The sequence below is a fragment of the Anomaloglossus baeobatrachus genome, chromosome 2, assembly GCF_048569485.1.
Source record: "Anomaloglossus baeobatrachus isolate aAnoBae1 chromosome 2, aAnoBae1.hap1, whole genome shotgun sequence".
Lineage (NCBI taxonomy): Eukaryota > Metazoa > Chordata > Amphibia > Anura > Aromobatidae > Anomaloglossus > Anomaloglossus baeobatrachus.
Window position 1 is genome coordinate 723,219,811 of NC_134354.1, and position 13,951 is coordinate 723,233,761.

At 48.6% G+C, this 13,951-nt stretch overlaps 1 protein-coding gene across 1 annotated transcript in view; it reads right to left on the reverse strand.

Annotated features, from left to right (window-relative positions):
- LOC142289995 (cilia- and flagella-associated protein 337-like) overlaps positions 1 to 13,951 on the reverse strand; it is a 200,453-nt gene that overhangs the window by 16,373 nt on the left and 170,129 nt on the right. Inside the window, exon 27 of the mRNA XM_075333941.1 lies at positions 9,705 to 9,793. Within this exon, the coding sequence (XP_075190056.1) occupies positions 9,705 to 9,793 (89 nt within the window). The remainder of the gene's footprint in view (positions 1 to 9,704; positions 9,794 to 13,951) is intronic.

Genomic DNA, 13,951 nt, shown 5'->3' on the forward strand with positions numbered 1-13,951 from the left:
TCACGAACAGGATTTCGTGCCCGGTCTAACCTGGTACTGTGCGCCTGAAGAACCGTGTGACAGACTGTGTACTTTACTGAGAAACCGCCGCCATTAGCGCAGCTGAGAGCGGGAAGAAGGGGGGCGTGCAAGAAGAAAGGGCGCGAAGAGAAGCCCCGCCCCCTTGTCCAAGAAAAGCGCGCGAAGTGGTGCCCGCCATGGAAGGCGGAAGAAGAAGCAATGGCGACTAGACAAGCTGGCCGACTGGCAGAGAGAGTCTAAATGCCAGACCAGCAGATAAAGAAAATGTACCTTATCGCAAGCGGAGTGATGCCGGCCGTGATGGGCTGGGCGCCCGTCTGGCGCCAGATGCAAGTGCAGCCTCCGGCCCCGCCGCCGAGAAGGGAAAGGGAGAAGCCGAGTGGCGTGGTCGAGCACCCGAGCAGTGATCCAGCAAGCGTCCCCCAGGTCGGCAGCATGGCAGAGAGGCTGCAGGAGTGTACACCAGGGACCGGGAAGATGGATCCCGAGCTGGACCTGCTCCGGGAGGAAATGCAAATCCTGGCTCGGAGACTACGTAACCTGCAAGCAGAGGTGGACCGGCGGAGTGAAACACCGATGGTGCCGGAGAGTGTGGGCCACAGGATGGAGGCCGCGGAGCAGCGACCGGGTGAGCAATGTGAAGCCCCGACCCGTCCGGACCCACTGACCCACCAAGCGCCACCGCCCTGTCCCTCCACTGTCCCGCAGGCCTTCCCCGCCAGCCCCGCAGATGCCCGGTGGGGCACCGGAGGCCTGCCCGAAACCTCCGCAGACGGAGCCTGGGGAGGGGTGGACCCCGACCAGCTAGTGGGCCCCCTACCGAGTCCCCCTGTGAGTCTCCTGGGAGCGACATCCCCGGGAGTGCACTGGGACGCAGCGCCCATAGAGAGTAGGGGACTGCAAAAGCCCCTGCGCCCCAAGGAAACCGCACTGCCAAACGAGCTGACCTGCCGGGGATTGGTGCAGGAGTACCAGCAGGAGCGGGAGGCCCGGGAGGAGACGGCCTCAGAAGAACCGGAGTGGCGCCGCACTATGCCAGCGTGCAGCGTCTCCCCTGTCAGCAGCAGCCGCAGCACTACCCCAACGCAGGCCCAAGCCGCAGAACTGAGCAGAGGTCCTGCGACAGTCACTCAGGAGACGCAGACCAGGATCTCCATGGCGTGTGTGATGCAGGGAGCCCGGCCAAAGCAGGGCCCCAGAGACCACAGCAACAGCCCCCTGCAGACAAGCAGCCCTCTGCAGCAGCGCCGTGCGACACCCGCAAGTAGCCCCACTCCAATCCAGGCTGCAGCACAGCGCAGAAGGTCAGGGACCAGCGCCCAGGGGACCCAGACGATGATCTCGTCGGCGTACCTGCTGCCAGGAGCCATGCCGGAGTGGGACCCTGATATCTACCCTCGAGAGTAAAGAAGATGAACAGATGCTGAACTGTACATAGCCCCTCATTCTTTTTGAAGAAGTCCCTCGTGTTTTGCCCCTCATTCTTTTCGAAGATGACACCCTTTCCTACTGTACTGCCCCTGATGCTTTTTGAAGACGTCACCCCCCATGTTATGTGCTACCGGGCCACTGAACTGGAATGTGGGCCCCGGTGAATGTTTAGGTGTCCTGTCATATCAAGCCACTGGACTTAGTGGCTGGTGTGTGGTGTATGTGTTTTATGTCCTACCAGGCCATTGGACTTAATGGCTGGTATGTTGTTGATCTGTCTGATGCAACCAGGCCATTGGACTTAATGGCTGGTCGAAGATGTTACTTTGTTTGTTTGAAACGAACTGACGGGCTACTGGACTTGTAGTAGCCAAAAATGTAATTAGTTGCACCCGTTGTGCCCCCTACCAGAATTATGGGGGATTTGCCTGAACCGTGCAATGGACTGGAAGTGCACACTTAGAGTTTTCTTTATAAGAAGTTCGCAACGTTCATGATATGTGCCTCCCATAAAGGGAAGAAATGTTTTACAGTTTATGATATTGCATACCAAAAATGTTTTGCAGTTCTCCCATTTGTTTTTGTTGTTTTTCAGCCCGAGGACGTGCTGGGATTTGCTGTGGGGGAGTGTGGCGCCCCTGAGGCTTCCGTCGCCACAGGTCATTGCACCCCATCTGCGGTGTGATGCCCCATTCTGGGAGAGGAAGAGAGTGAACTCCGGTCCCCTGGTAAATTCACACTACACCCATTGCTAGGGACACACAGGACCAGGGAAAGTGGCAGGCAACCCTCCCATGCTGCATGCTGAGAGGGGCTGTAAGACCCATCCCTGCTCCCATAGGTTACAGCTTAGCAACTGGGGAGGTGGGAGGAGCCTAGGAGAGCAGACAGAGAAGGGAAGGTCAAGTTTAGTCAGTTCGCTCAGGGAGTGGGAGAGTGAGGAGTGAGCATGTAGGACGAGAAGAGAAGAAAGGGTCGCAGGGCCGCGGGTAGTCCTGTATGGTACCACGAGCAGTCCTTGTTGGGTACCGCTGCCGAGGGCCCAGAGGCGCTACGGGTAGCTGCAGGCTGCGGTGGCCCGTTCCACAGTGACATCGGTGGAGTGATTAGCTGCGACAGGGGACGGTCCCTAGAAACTGGAGGAGTGAAAAGACAGTCTCCAGACAGTAAAAACCGAGGCCCAGGGAATTGCAAGCTCCCAGGGCCAGCACCCAGAGCAGACCTTCAGAAAAGGGGAAATCAGCCGACAGGTGACCCCCCAGCCTGGAGGCTGTAATGGAGGCCAAGCCAAGTCCATCTACCTAAGGCAAGGCTAGTGAAGACAGCAGAAGAAAGAGACACTAAGAGAAGGGCACCGGCTTTCACTCTCAGAATCACCCAGAAACGGCGGAAGTCCCTGACAGTGGTCCCAGCAGTCCAAGGGTCCCTACAGCTGTGACAAGAACTGTGAGTAAAGAACTTGAACTGCACCCTTGAAGTGGTCTCTGTTATTGCAGCTGCATAGACATTCACAAGCACCAACTGTGCCCCGGGCATTGCTCCACCTGTGGGGAGCAGTACTACCATTGCTGCCATAACATCATCCCGGAGGCCTCACACAGCAGCGGCGGCTTACTAGCCGCATACCACAGGTGGCGTCACGAACACAACCATTAACAAGCAAGCCACATATTATACTGACACCCACCAGGGCCACGGAGCCGGGCCCAGCCACCACTGACTACCACCGGACTAGTCCGGCCCGGCACCGGGTGTCCCATAGCCCTGGGGTGGGCGAGTCACATTCACCACAACCCATGGGTGGCGTCACAAACTTACATCCCAAACCAAACCACCGTGGCCCCGGCCATGGAACTCCCAGTAAGTCCCTGCGTGCAACTCCCTTGCAGAGCGACGTGACCCCCGGGTCCGTGAGAGGCTCGAGCCACCACCCACCGTACGAGCACGGATCCGAGCGGCTCGGCAGTCACAGCATAGCCTGCGGGGCGGTACACCAGCAAACCACGAAAGGAATCTCCTTCTTCCCTTCATGTGAGGATGAGATGCGTTGCTACAACTCCTTACTACTACTCTCAAAGTCCATTTAATGTGGACCACATGCTCCTTGGTTTGCCAATGCATGTTCAGTTCTCCATAGAAGAACACATGTCCCAGCCCAGCCATCTTCTCCTTCATGACCCACTTCCTGTTGTCATGCCGGAAACCCGCACACATTTGCAGTGTCGGCCTACTCCCCACGCTTGCTCCTTTCAGCCTCAGGTCTGCACTCCAAGTCCTGTTGCACTTTCCTCATGTCTCCACTCGGCTTTAGGGAGAGGTGGCTGAGTCCTGCAGGACTTTAACCCTGCTGTGCCCTGCAGGGTTTACCTTCACAGACCTATCTCCAAGGAGCAGGGGATTTATCAATAAGCTACCCCCACCATTCCTTGCCTAATCTTGGTTCCTAGTTCAATTTGCTTTATCTATTGTAGTGTTCTGCTAGGTGCTTCTTGTATTGACTTTCTTGTTCTCTGACTCTCTTGTTTTATGCTGGCCTCTCTTGCTCCTGACATCGGCTTTACTGAACCTGTGCTACCTGCCCTGAACTTGGATTACCTACTACGTCTGACTACGTTTCTGCCTGTGCCCTCTGTACTTCGCACACCTGCCTTGACCAGTTGGTCGACTACTGCAAGTCCAGGGACTGCTCTGCGAGTTCTACCTGGTGACTACCTGCAGCCCAGCCTATCTTCACCATCAAAGGCTCTAGTAAATACCAGGTAGTCACTTAGTCACGCTCCCCCAGGGTAAGCCCGGCCAGTGGCGCAGTGGGCCCACATCCACCAGCCGTCACACTTATCAAGCCTTGATAACATTTGCTGTAGACCTCCACTTGTCTGAGATAAAGAATCCTTCTGCCACTTAATCCTTTTTTGCTTCAGAACATGGTATCTGAGTATGGTCTCTCCCTTCTTTGTACACAATACCTGTTCAATGCAGGTCTGCTAAGGTTAGGACCACATGTCCTACTCTCTTCAGTACTCATCCCTATCATGCCTAACAACCAGGAAGTAACTTCTTTTGCCTACTGAAATCCTTCCACCATGGACTGTTCCCAATACAGTAGTGAACCATATCCACTGGCTAACTAGGAGCTGCAGGTCACCAAATAGACAAAACCACATATAAAACAGTATATCACTAGAAGATCTTCAAGAGTTTGGTGACAGCTACTCCACTCCTTTGCACACAGAGCGGAGTATAGGCTTGACAGTAAGGGGTACTTTGAACGTTGCGACATCGCTACTGCGATATCGTCGGGGTCAAGTCGAAAGTGACGCACATCCGGCGCTAGTAACGACGTCGCAACGTGTAAAGCCTAGAAGCACCGATAAACGATCGCAAAAGCGTCATAAATCGGTGATCTGTGTAGTGTTGGACATTTTCATAATGTCAGATCGATAGGAGTTTCAATGTTGCTCCTCGTTCCTGCGGCAGCACACAACGCTGTGTGTGAAGCCGCAGGAGCGAGGAACATCTCCTTACCTGCGTCCCGCGGCTCACGCCGGCTATGCGGAAGGAAGGAGATGGGCGGGATGTTTATGTCCCGCTCATCTACGCCCCACCGCTTCTATTGGACGCCTGCCGTGTACCGTCGCTGTGACGCCGCATGACCCGCCCCCTTAGGAAGGAGGCGGGTCACCGGCCAGAGCGACGTCGCAGGGCAGGTAAGTTCGTGTGACGCTGCTGTAGTGATAATGTTCGCTACGGCAGCTATCACAAGATATCGTATGGCCCACGGGGCGGGTGCTATCGCGCTAGGCATCGCTAGCATCGGCTAGCAATCTCGCAGCGTGCAAAGTACCCCTAAGGCGGGCTTTGCACGCTGAGACATCGGTAACAATGTGTTAACCGATGCTGCAGCGATAGTCCCGCCCCCGTCGCACGTGCAATATCTAGTGAAAGCTGCCGTAGCGATTATTATCGCTACGGCAGTTTCACACGCACATACCTGCCGTGCGACGTCCCTCTGGCCGGCGACCCGCCTCCTTCCTAAGGGGGCGGGTCGTGCGGCGTCACAGCGACATCACACGGCAGGCGGCCAATTGAAGTGGAGGGGCGGAGATGAGCAGGATGTAAACATCCCGCCCACCTCCGTCCTTCTCATTGCAGCCGGCGGCAGGTAAGGTGAAGTTCCTCCCTTCTGCGGCTTTACACACAGCGATGTGTGCTGCCGCAGGAGCGAGGAACAACATCGCACCTGTCGCTGCACCGGCATTATGGAAATGTCGGAGGCTGCAGCGATGATACGATAACGACGCTTTTGCGCTCGTTCATCGTATCAAAAAGGATTTGCACGTTGCGATATCGACTGCGACGCCGGATGTGCGTCACTTTCGATTTGACCCCATCGACATCGCATGTGCAATGTCGCAACGTGCAAAGCCGCCCTAAGTCTATGGATATGTGCGCAGCTCTGTGAGAGTTAATGTAAAGATGCATAGACTTACAATTGAACGCATACACTTTGATAGAACATGAAGTAGTCAGTGTAAATTTGGTGTGCCCTCTAAATAACTCAACACAGCCATTAATGTCTAACCAAAAGTGGTACAGGTAACAAAAGTGAGTACACCCCTAAGTGAAAATTGTTCTTAATTAGCCATTTCCCTTCCCCAGTGTCATGAGACTCCTTAGTGTTACAAGGTCTCAGGTGTGAATGTGGAGCAGGTGTTACATTTGGTGTTATCTCTCACACACTCTCTCAGGGCTCCAACACACATCCGTTAAAACCACACACGTGTGATATGGGCCGTTTTTCGGGTCCGTTTTTTAGGTCCGTTTTTATGGTATGTGTGGCCAGCGTGTGTATCCCGTATGCTAACCGTATGTGCGTGTGGAATGTCCGTGTGTGCGTGAGTGAAATAACTGACATGTATGTGTGTTGTCCGTGTAAAATGTTCCGTGTGTGTGTGTGATGCACAATGTCGTTGATACATGTCGGCAGACAACAGAGTTGCGCGATGAGAATGAACTCAGGTGAACTTCACCCGACTTCATTGTCATGCTGCGGCTCTATCTGTGTGCCACGTACTGATTAGCGGTCACCCGTGAAGGACTCACCGGTGACCGCTAATCCCCTGACTGAATTGAGCAGCCGTCTCTCATACTTACCGTTCCTCGATCTCCGGCGCGGCGCTGCACGGCTGTTATAAAAACTTCGGCGGCTTTTACTATTTTGAAAAAGCCGGCTGCCCATTAATCAATCTCGTATTCCCTGCTTTACCCGCCCACCGGCGCCTGTGATTGGTTGCAGTCACACACGCCCACCACGCTGAGTGACAGCTGTCTCACTGCACCCAATCACAGCAGCCGGTGGGCGTGTCTATACTGTGCAGTAAAATAAATAAATAAATAATTAAAAAAAATGGCGTGCGGTCCCCCCCATTTTAATACCAGCCAGATAAAGCCATACGTCTGAAGGCTGGTATTCTCAGGATGGGGAGCCCCACGTTATGGGGAGCCCCCCCAGCCTAACAATATCAGTCAGCAGCCGCCCAGAATTGCCGCATACATTATATGCGACAGTTCTGGGACTGTACCCGGCTCTTCCCGATTTGCCCTGGTGCGTTGGCAAATCAGGGTAATAAGGAGTTATTGGCAGCCCATAGCTGCCAATAAGTCCTAGATTAATCATGTCAGGCGTCTCCCCGAGATACCTTCCATGATTAATCTGTAAGTGACATTTAAAAAAACACACACACACCCGAAAAAATAATTTATTAGAAATAAAAAACACTAACAAAGTCCCTCATCACCAATTTATTAACCCCGACAAAGCCCTCCATGTCCGGCATAATCCACGGACCTCCAGCGTCGCTTCCAGCTCTGCTACATGCAGGTGACAGGAGCTGCAGAATACACCGCCGCTCCTGTCACCTCCACGCAGCTAATGAGGTGAGTAGCGCGATCAGCTGAGCTGTCACTGAGTTACCCGCGGCCACCGCTGGATCCAGCGGTGGCCGCGAGTTACCTGACTGACAGCAGCTGATCGCGCCACTCACCTCATTTGTTGCGTGGAGCTGACAGGAGCGGCGGTGTATTCAGCAGCTCCTGTCACCTGCATGTAGCAGAGCTGGAAGCGACGCTGGAAATCCGTGGATTACGCCGGACATGGAGGGCTTTGTCGGGGTTAATAAATTGGTGATGAGGGACTTTGTTAGTGTTTTTTATTTCTAATAAATTATTTTTTCGGGTGTGTGTGTGATTTTTAAATGTCACATACAGATTAATCATGGAAGGAATCTCGGGGAGACGCCTGACATGATTAATCTAGGACTTATTGGCAGCTATGGGCTGCCAGTAACTCCTTATTACCCTGATTTGCCAACGCACCAGGGCAAATCGGGAAGAGCCGGGTACAGTCCCAGAACTGTCGCATATAATGTATGCGGCAATTCTGGGCGGCTGCTGACTGATATTGTTAGGCTGGGGGGCTCCCCATAACATGGGGCTCCCCATCCTGAGAATACCAGCCTTCAGCCGTATGGCTTTATCTGGCTGGTATTAAAATGGGGGGGACCGCACGCCGTTTTTTTAAATTATTTATTTATTTTACTGCACAGTATAGACACGCCCACCGGCTGCTGTGATTGGGTGCAGTGAGACAGCTGTCACTCAGCGTGGTGGCATGTGTGACTGCAACCAATCACAGGCGCCGGTGGGCGGGTAAAGCAGGGAATATGAGATTGATTAATGGGCGGCCGGCTTTTTCAAAATAGTAAAAGCCGCCGAAGTTTTTATAACAGCCGTGCAGCTCCGCGCCGGAGATCGGGGAACGGTCAGTATGAGAGAGGGGGGGGAACTGACCGACAGACAGCTAGAGGGACAGATAAGACATAGAGACTGACTGACGGACTGAGGGAGAGAACGAAACAGAAAAAGAAAAAAGACCGACATCACATGAAAAAAGCACAAAACGTACAGGGAGCAAACAGACATGCGTCCGTGTCACTCGGACGTGCGCACAGACCCATTGACTTTCATTGGGTCCGTGCTGCGTGTTGCGTGCAGAAAACGGACATGCTGCCGTGCAAAACGCACACAGGTACGGATCACGGACATGGACAAACGGACATGCATCAAAAACGCACGTGGAGCTTTTATCATACAATAACATTGGTGCACATTTGGCCGTGTCTCCAGTATACACGGAAAAGGACCAAACACGCACGTGTTTCACGGATGTGTGTTTCAGGCCTCATACTGGTCACTGGTAATTCAACATGGCTCCTCATGGGAAAGAATTCTCTGAGGATCTGAAAAAAGAATTGTTGCTCTACATAAAGATGGCCGAGGCTATAAGAAGATTGCCAGCACCCTGAAATTGAGCACGGTGGCCAAGACCATGCAGCAGTTTAACAAGACAGGTTTACTCAGAAACTCAGAATAGGCCTCACCATGGTCGTCCAAAGAAGTTGAGTGCACATGCTCAGCATCATATCCAGAGGTTGTCTTTTAAAAAAAAAGAGATGTATGAGTGCTGCCAGCATTGCTGCAGAGGTTATAGGAGTGGGGGATCAGCCTGTCAATGCTCATACCATACACTTCATATTGCATCAAATTGGTCCGCATGGCTGTCATCCCAGAAGGAAAGAAACCTCTTCTAAGGAAGATGCACAAGAAAGCTACACAGTATACTGAAGGTAAGCAGACTAAGGGCATGGATAACTGGAACCACGTCCTTTTGTCTAGTGAACTCTAGTGAACTCCATGTCCAAGAGAGTTAAGTCAGTGCTTGAAAATAATGGTGACCACACAAAATATTGCCACTTTGGACACAATTTGGCCATTTTCACTTTGGGGTGTACACACTTTTGTTGACAGTAGTTTAGACATTAATGGCAGTGTGTTGAGTTATTTAGAGGGTGCACCGAATTTACAATGTTATACAAGTTGTACAATTACTTCTTTACATTGTATCACGGTATCATAAATTCCGTCAAAATAAGTGGATTTTAAATAATTACTTATATCCATGATAAAATGTGTCTCTTGAATTAAGTATAAAAAGTCAAATAGACATAAAAGGAATCAGTTATGTTGCAGAAGCAGAGACTGGCCACAACTATAGAGAGGCCCGTGAGGCATAAAATCGCTCCCGTTACAAGTTCCTTCTTCACAGTTTGAGAAACACTAATTTAGACACTTTATACAGTATTGTTAAATTACTAATCTAAAAAAAGCGAGATAGTAACATATAAAGCACTAACCTATAAATTCTCCATCTATGCTCCAGAGCCGCACAGCACAGTCTAATGATGATGACAACACAACTTTATCATCATCTATCACTTCAAGTCTAAAATGGAAATAAAACATGGTTATTCATAATCTAATATATGTTTTAAGAAAGCCTAAAAAATATTGGGCTTCTAAAGCATAATACAAAATAGTGGGCAATAAAGAAAGCAAAGGGGCAGACACCACTGAATCTTTGTAGGTTGCACAGAATGTGCAGATGCTGAACCTCCCGCTAGATCTTGTCTCTGCAGGCATACACAGCCATGAATCCAGCACTGTAGTTGGACTAACTTGCTGGCACATGGGTGAATCCGTACCAAATATTGATACCTGTGATTTAGCTATGTGGTATTCATTTGGCAAGGAAACATATTTGAAGCATAAAGAAGCAGCACACACATCATATTGATCTATGCTCCACAGGTCATTAAGGTGAAGGTCCAACAATGAGAAATGAAGGAAAGTGATCCAGCTGAGTGACCAGGTGATTTATTCAGTGCAGTACAGACATGGCATAGTCGTGGTTAACGCGTTTCTGGCTTAACGCCCTTAATCATGGTTACGATTAAGGGCGTTAAGCCAGAAACACATTAACCACAACTATGCCATGTCTGTACTGCACTGAATAAATCACCTGTTCACTCAGCTGGATCGCTTTCCTTCATTTTCTCATTGCTGCGGCCAGGGCAGGGCCGGATCCCTGTCTGAGGTGCGGTGAGGTCAGACGTGGGTGAGCTGGCTTCCATTACAAGTGAAGGTCCAACACCCGGCATCTCCACCAATCAACTGTTATCATTGATGTGAACAGAGTGGGAACAGCACGGCTCGGTACACTATGTAGTGGCTGTTCTGGGTACTGCAACTCCGTTCTCGTTCACTTGAACAGGAGCAAAGCTGTTGTACCCGGGAACTACCAATACAATATTTTAGTAGCCAAAGCTTTCTGCCTTACTTTACTGTCTACAACCAGCTGCCCCCAGAACTCATAAAAGCGAATCTGAAGGATACTTGCAGTCAGACTCTTTCCGACTGATATTGATGACCTATAGATAGACCAATATTATATCAGCCCTGGACAAGTCATTTTATTATTTTGCACGATGAAAGTTAATTAGAGATGATGGACATACTTAAATACATTTACACTCCCTGACAGACGTTCTGTCGCTTATCCATGTTATGTAAATAAAAGCCTATAACCTGACTTTAAATTCATCCATTGGTTTTATAAATTACTCTTTTGACAGCTGAAACTCTCCCAAATTCGGTTTAGGTTATTAAAATAAAGTTGCTGCAAAGCTGAAATATTGATCATTTAATGAACACAGAAAGGTCAGATTTTGGCAAGACAAAAGTTTTGTCGCCTTGTTATATAATGCACCCAAACCTAGTTTACATCCTCACCTGTGCTCACTAAATAATCAGTTAATTAGTGGGTGTGTATAAAAAGAAACCCAACACCCCAGAACTTCACTTGAACTGCAACTTGACCTCTGAGAACATGCCAAAAATCCACCCTGCGACCAAAGCCTTGATTATCAGGAGGCTGAAGACCAGATCCACTGCAGAGGTGGCTGGCACCTTTAATATGTCTCAGCGTCAAGTACAAAGAATTACGAAAAGATTTGAAGAGACTGGAGATGTTTTTGATAAGCCCAGGTCCGGCAGACCCTGCAAGACAACTGCTCAGGAGGAATGTTTGCTGGTTAGAAAATCCAAAGCCAGCCCCTCTTCCACTGCAGCAGAACTGCAACAGGCCTGGTCACCTCAAATCCCTGTGTCAACTAGAACAGTTTGTAAGATTCTGTCTCGAAATGGCCTCCATGGTCGAATCAGTGCCCAGAAGCCAGCACTAAACAAAAGGCAATTAAAAACTGTGTGGCATTTGCCAAGTCCCACAGTCTGCTAAATACATGGATGCTGGAAAAGTGGCAGAAGGTGGATTTCTCTGATGAATCTTCAGTTGAATTACACCACAGCCACTGCAAATACTGCAGGAGACCTACTGGAGCCCATATGGATCCACAATATACCCAGAAAACAGTTAAGTTTGGTGGTGGAAAGATCACGGTCTGGGGTTACACTCAGTATGGGGTTGTGCGAAACGTTTGCAAGGTGGTAGGCAATATCAATAGCCTAAAATATCAAGAAGTATTAGCTACCTCTTACATTCCCAATCATAAAAGGGGTCAAATTCTGAGCAGGATGGTGCTCCATCTCATACATCCATCTCTACAACAAAGCTCCTCCTGGTAAACAAGATCAAGGTGCTCAAGGACTGGCCAGCCCAGTCACCAGACACGAACATCATTGAGCATGTTTGGGGTAGGATGAAAGAGGAAGCTTGGAAGACAAAACCAAAGAATATAGATGAACTCTGGGAGGCATGTAAGACTGCATTCTCTGCTATTCCTGATGACTTCATCAATAACTTGTATGAATCATTGTTGAACCGCATGGATGCAGTCCTTCAAGCTCATGGAAGTCACACAAAATATTAAACATGGCTCTAATAGCACCACAACTTCATTCACCAATGTTATGCAACATATCTTTGTATTAGAAGTTAATTATTTGTTTGAATTTCACATTACTTTCTGTAGGCAACAAAACTTTTGTCTTGCCAAAATCTGACCTTTCTGTGTTCATTAAATGATCAATATTTCAGCTTTGCAGTAACTTTATTTTCATAACCTAAAGCAAATTTGGGAGGGTTTCAGCTTTCAAAAGAGTAATTTATAAAACCAATGGATGAATTTAAAGTCAGGTTATAAGCTTTTATTTATATAACATGGATAAGCGACAGAAATTCTGTCAGGGAGAGTACAAATTACTATGGTTCGAACAGACCAAGATGTCAATGCTGTAGTAGAGCAATCTGCCCACTTGACTATTATTATATTAATTGCCAATATTCTTCAATTTATGCTAATATTATGTGAATTGCATAATTTAGTAATTTGCAGTCCCATTCTTCTGCATTGTCTTCAGAGCCTTCACCTACTGTATATTATCATACTCTTTATCATTGTTGGTCCTTAGAGCCTCAGAGTCTTCACCTAAATTATCATATTATTTAGCATTGTTGGTCCTTAGATCATCAGAGTCTTCTCCTATATTATCATATAATTTTGCATTGTTGATTCTTAGATCCTCAGAGTCTTCACCTATATTATCATATTATTTTGCATTGTTGGTCGTTAGAACCTCAGAACTTTCACCTTCCTTACGCTTGTTGGTTTATTCCGGGATATTTTTTTATTTCACGGAAAATAGAAAAGCTTTTATTTGCCAACACTTGCTTTATAAAATGTTACTGAGTGGGTGGTGTTTACAACAGATTTCCAACTAGATTAGTTTGACAAGGAACACAAATGTCTTCCTCTCCTAAAATTAAATGCTTACAAAGTCTGGGATGTAGTCCAAGAAATCTGAAATTATTAATATCATTCAGAGACATCAACTCAGTCAAAACTTGGCATTAATCATATGCATAAAAGATCTGAACTGTGCGGAAAAGATGGATTTCTAATGCGAGGAGCAGAAATCTGCTACATGGAACTAGTATTGACTATAGGATAATTAATGGAAATATATGGATTTAATGAAATGTGTTTTCATACAAAAGAGCAAATGACACATGACGGCGTAATTTCTCTGTGATGTTATAATATGTATGCATGTTGTCTCCCATATTGTTAAGTTGTGTTTAAAATGAATATTAGTGATTAGCAAGCACCCCCATGGCCGGATGCACGGTACTCATTATGAGCAGTTGGATGCTTGGATGGGCGTCACTCGAGGACACAAGTATAACGGAAGTCAATGGGGGACTAGAGCAGTAATCCGGGAAATCTCAGAACGAGGCTCTACATTCTTGGGAAATTCTGTGCTGAAGCCGACCGCCAGAAACCAATGGAGTCCTGTTCTGAGAACGAGGCTGCGTAGGTCAATTCCGGTCAGCTATTTAAATAATTTTAAAAATCAGTGTGGGATCCCCTCTGTTTTTGATAACCAGCCAAGCTAAAGCTGATAACTGACGGTTGTAGCCTCCAGCTGTCTGCTTTACCTGCGCTGGTTATCAAAAATAGGTAGGAGCCCACGTCATTTGTTTTTTCTTCTTTACTGTTCACAGCAGTGTACAGGCAACTTCCACATGCAATAAAGCTTGTTGATTGGCTGTGCTGTAGCTTTTCAACAACCATTATTAACATAC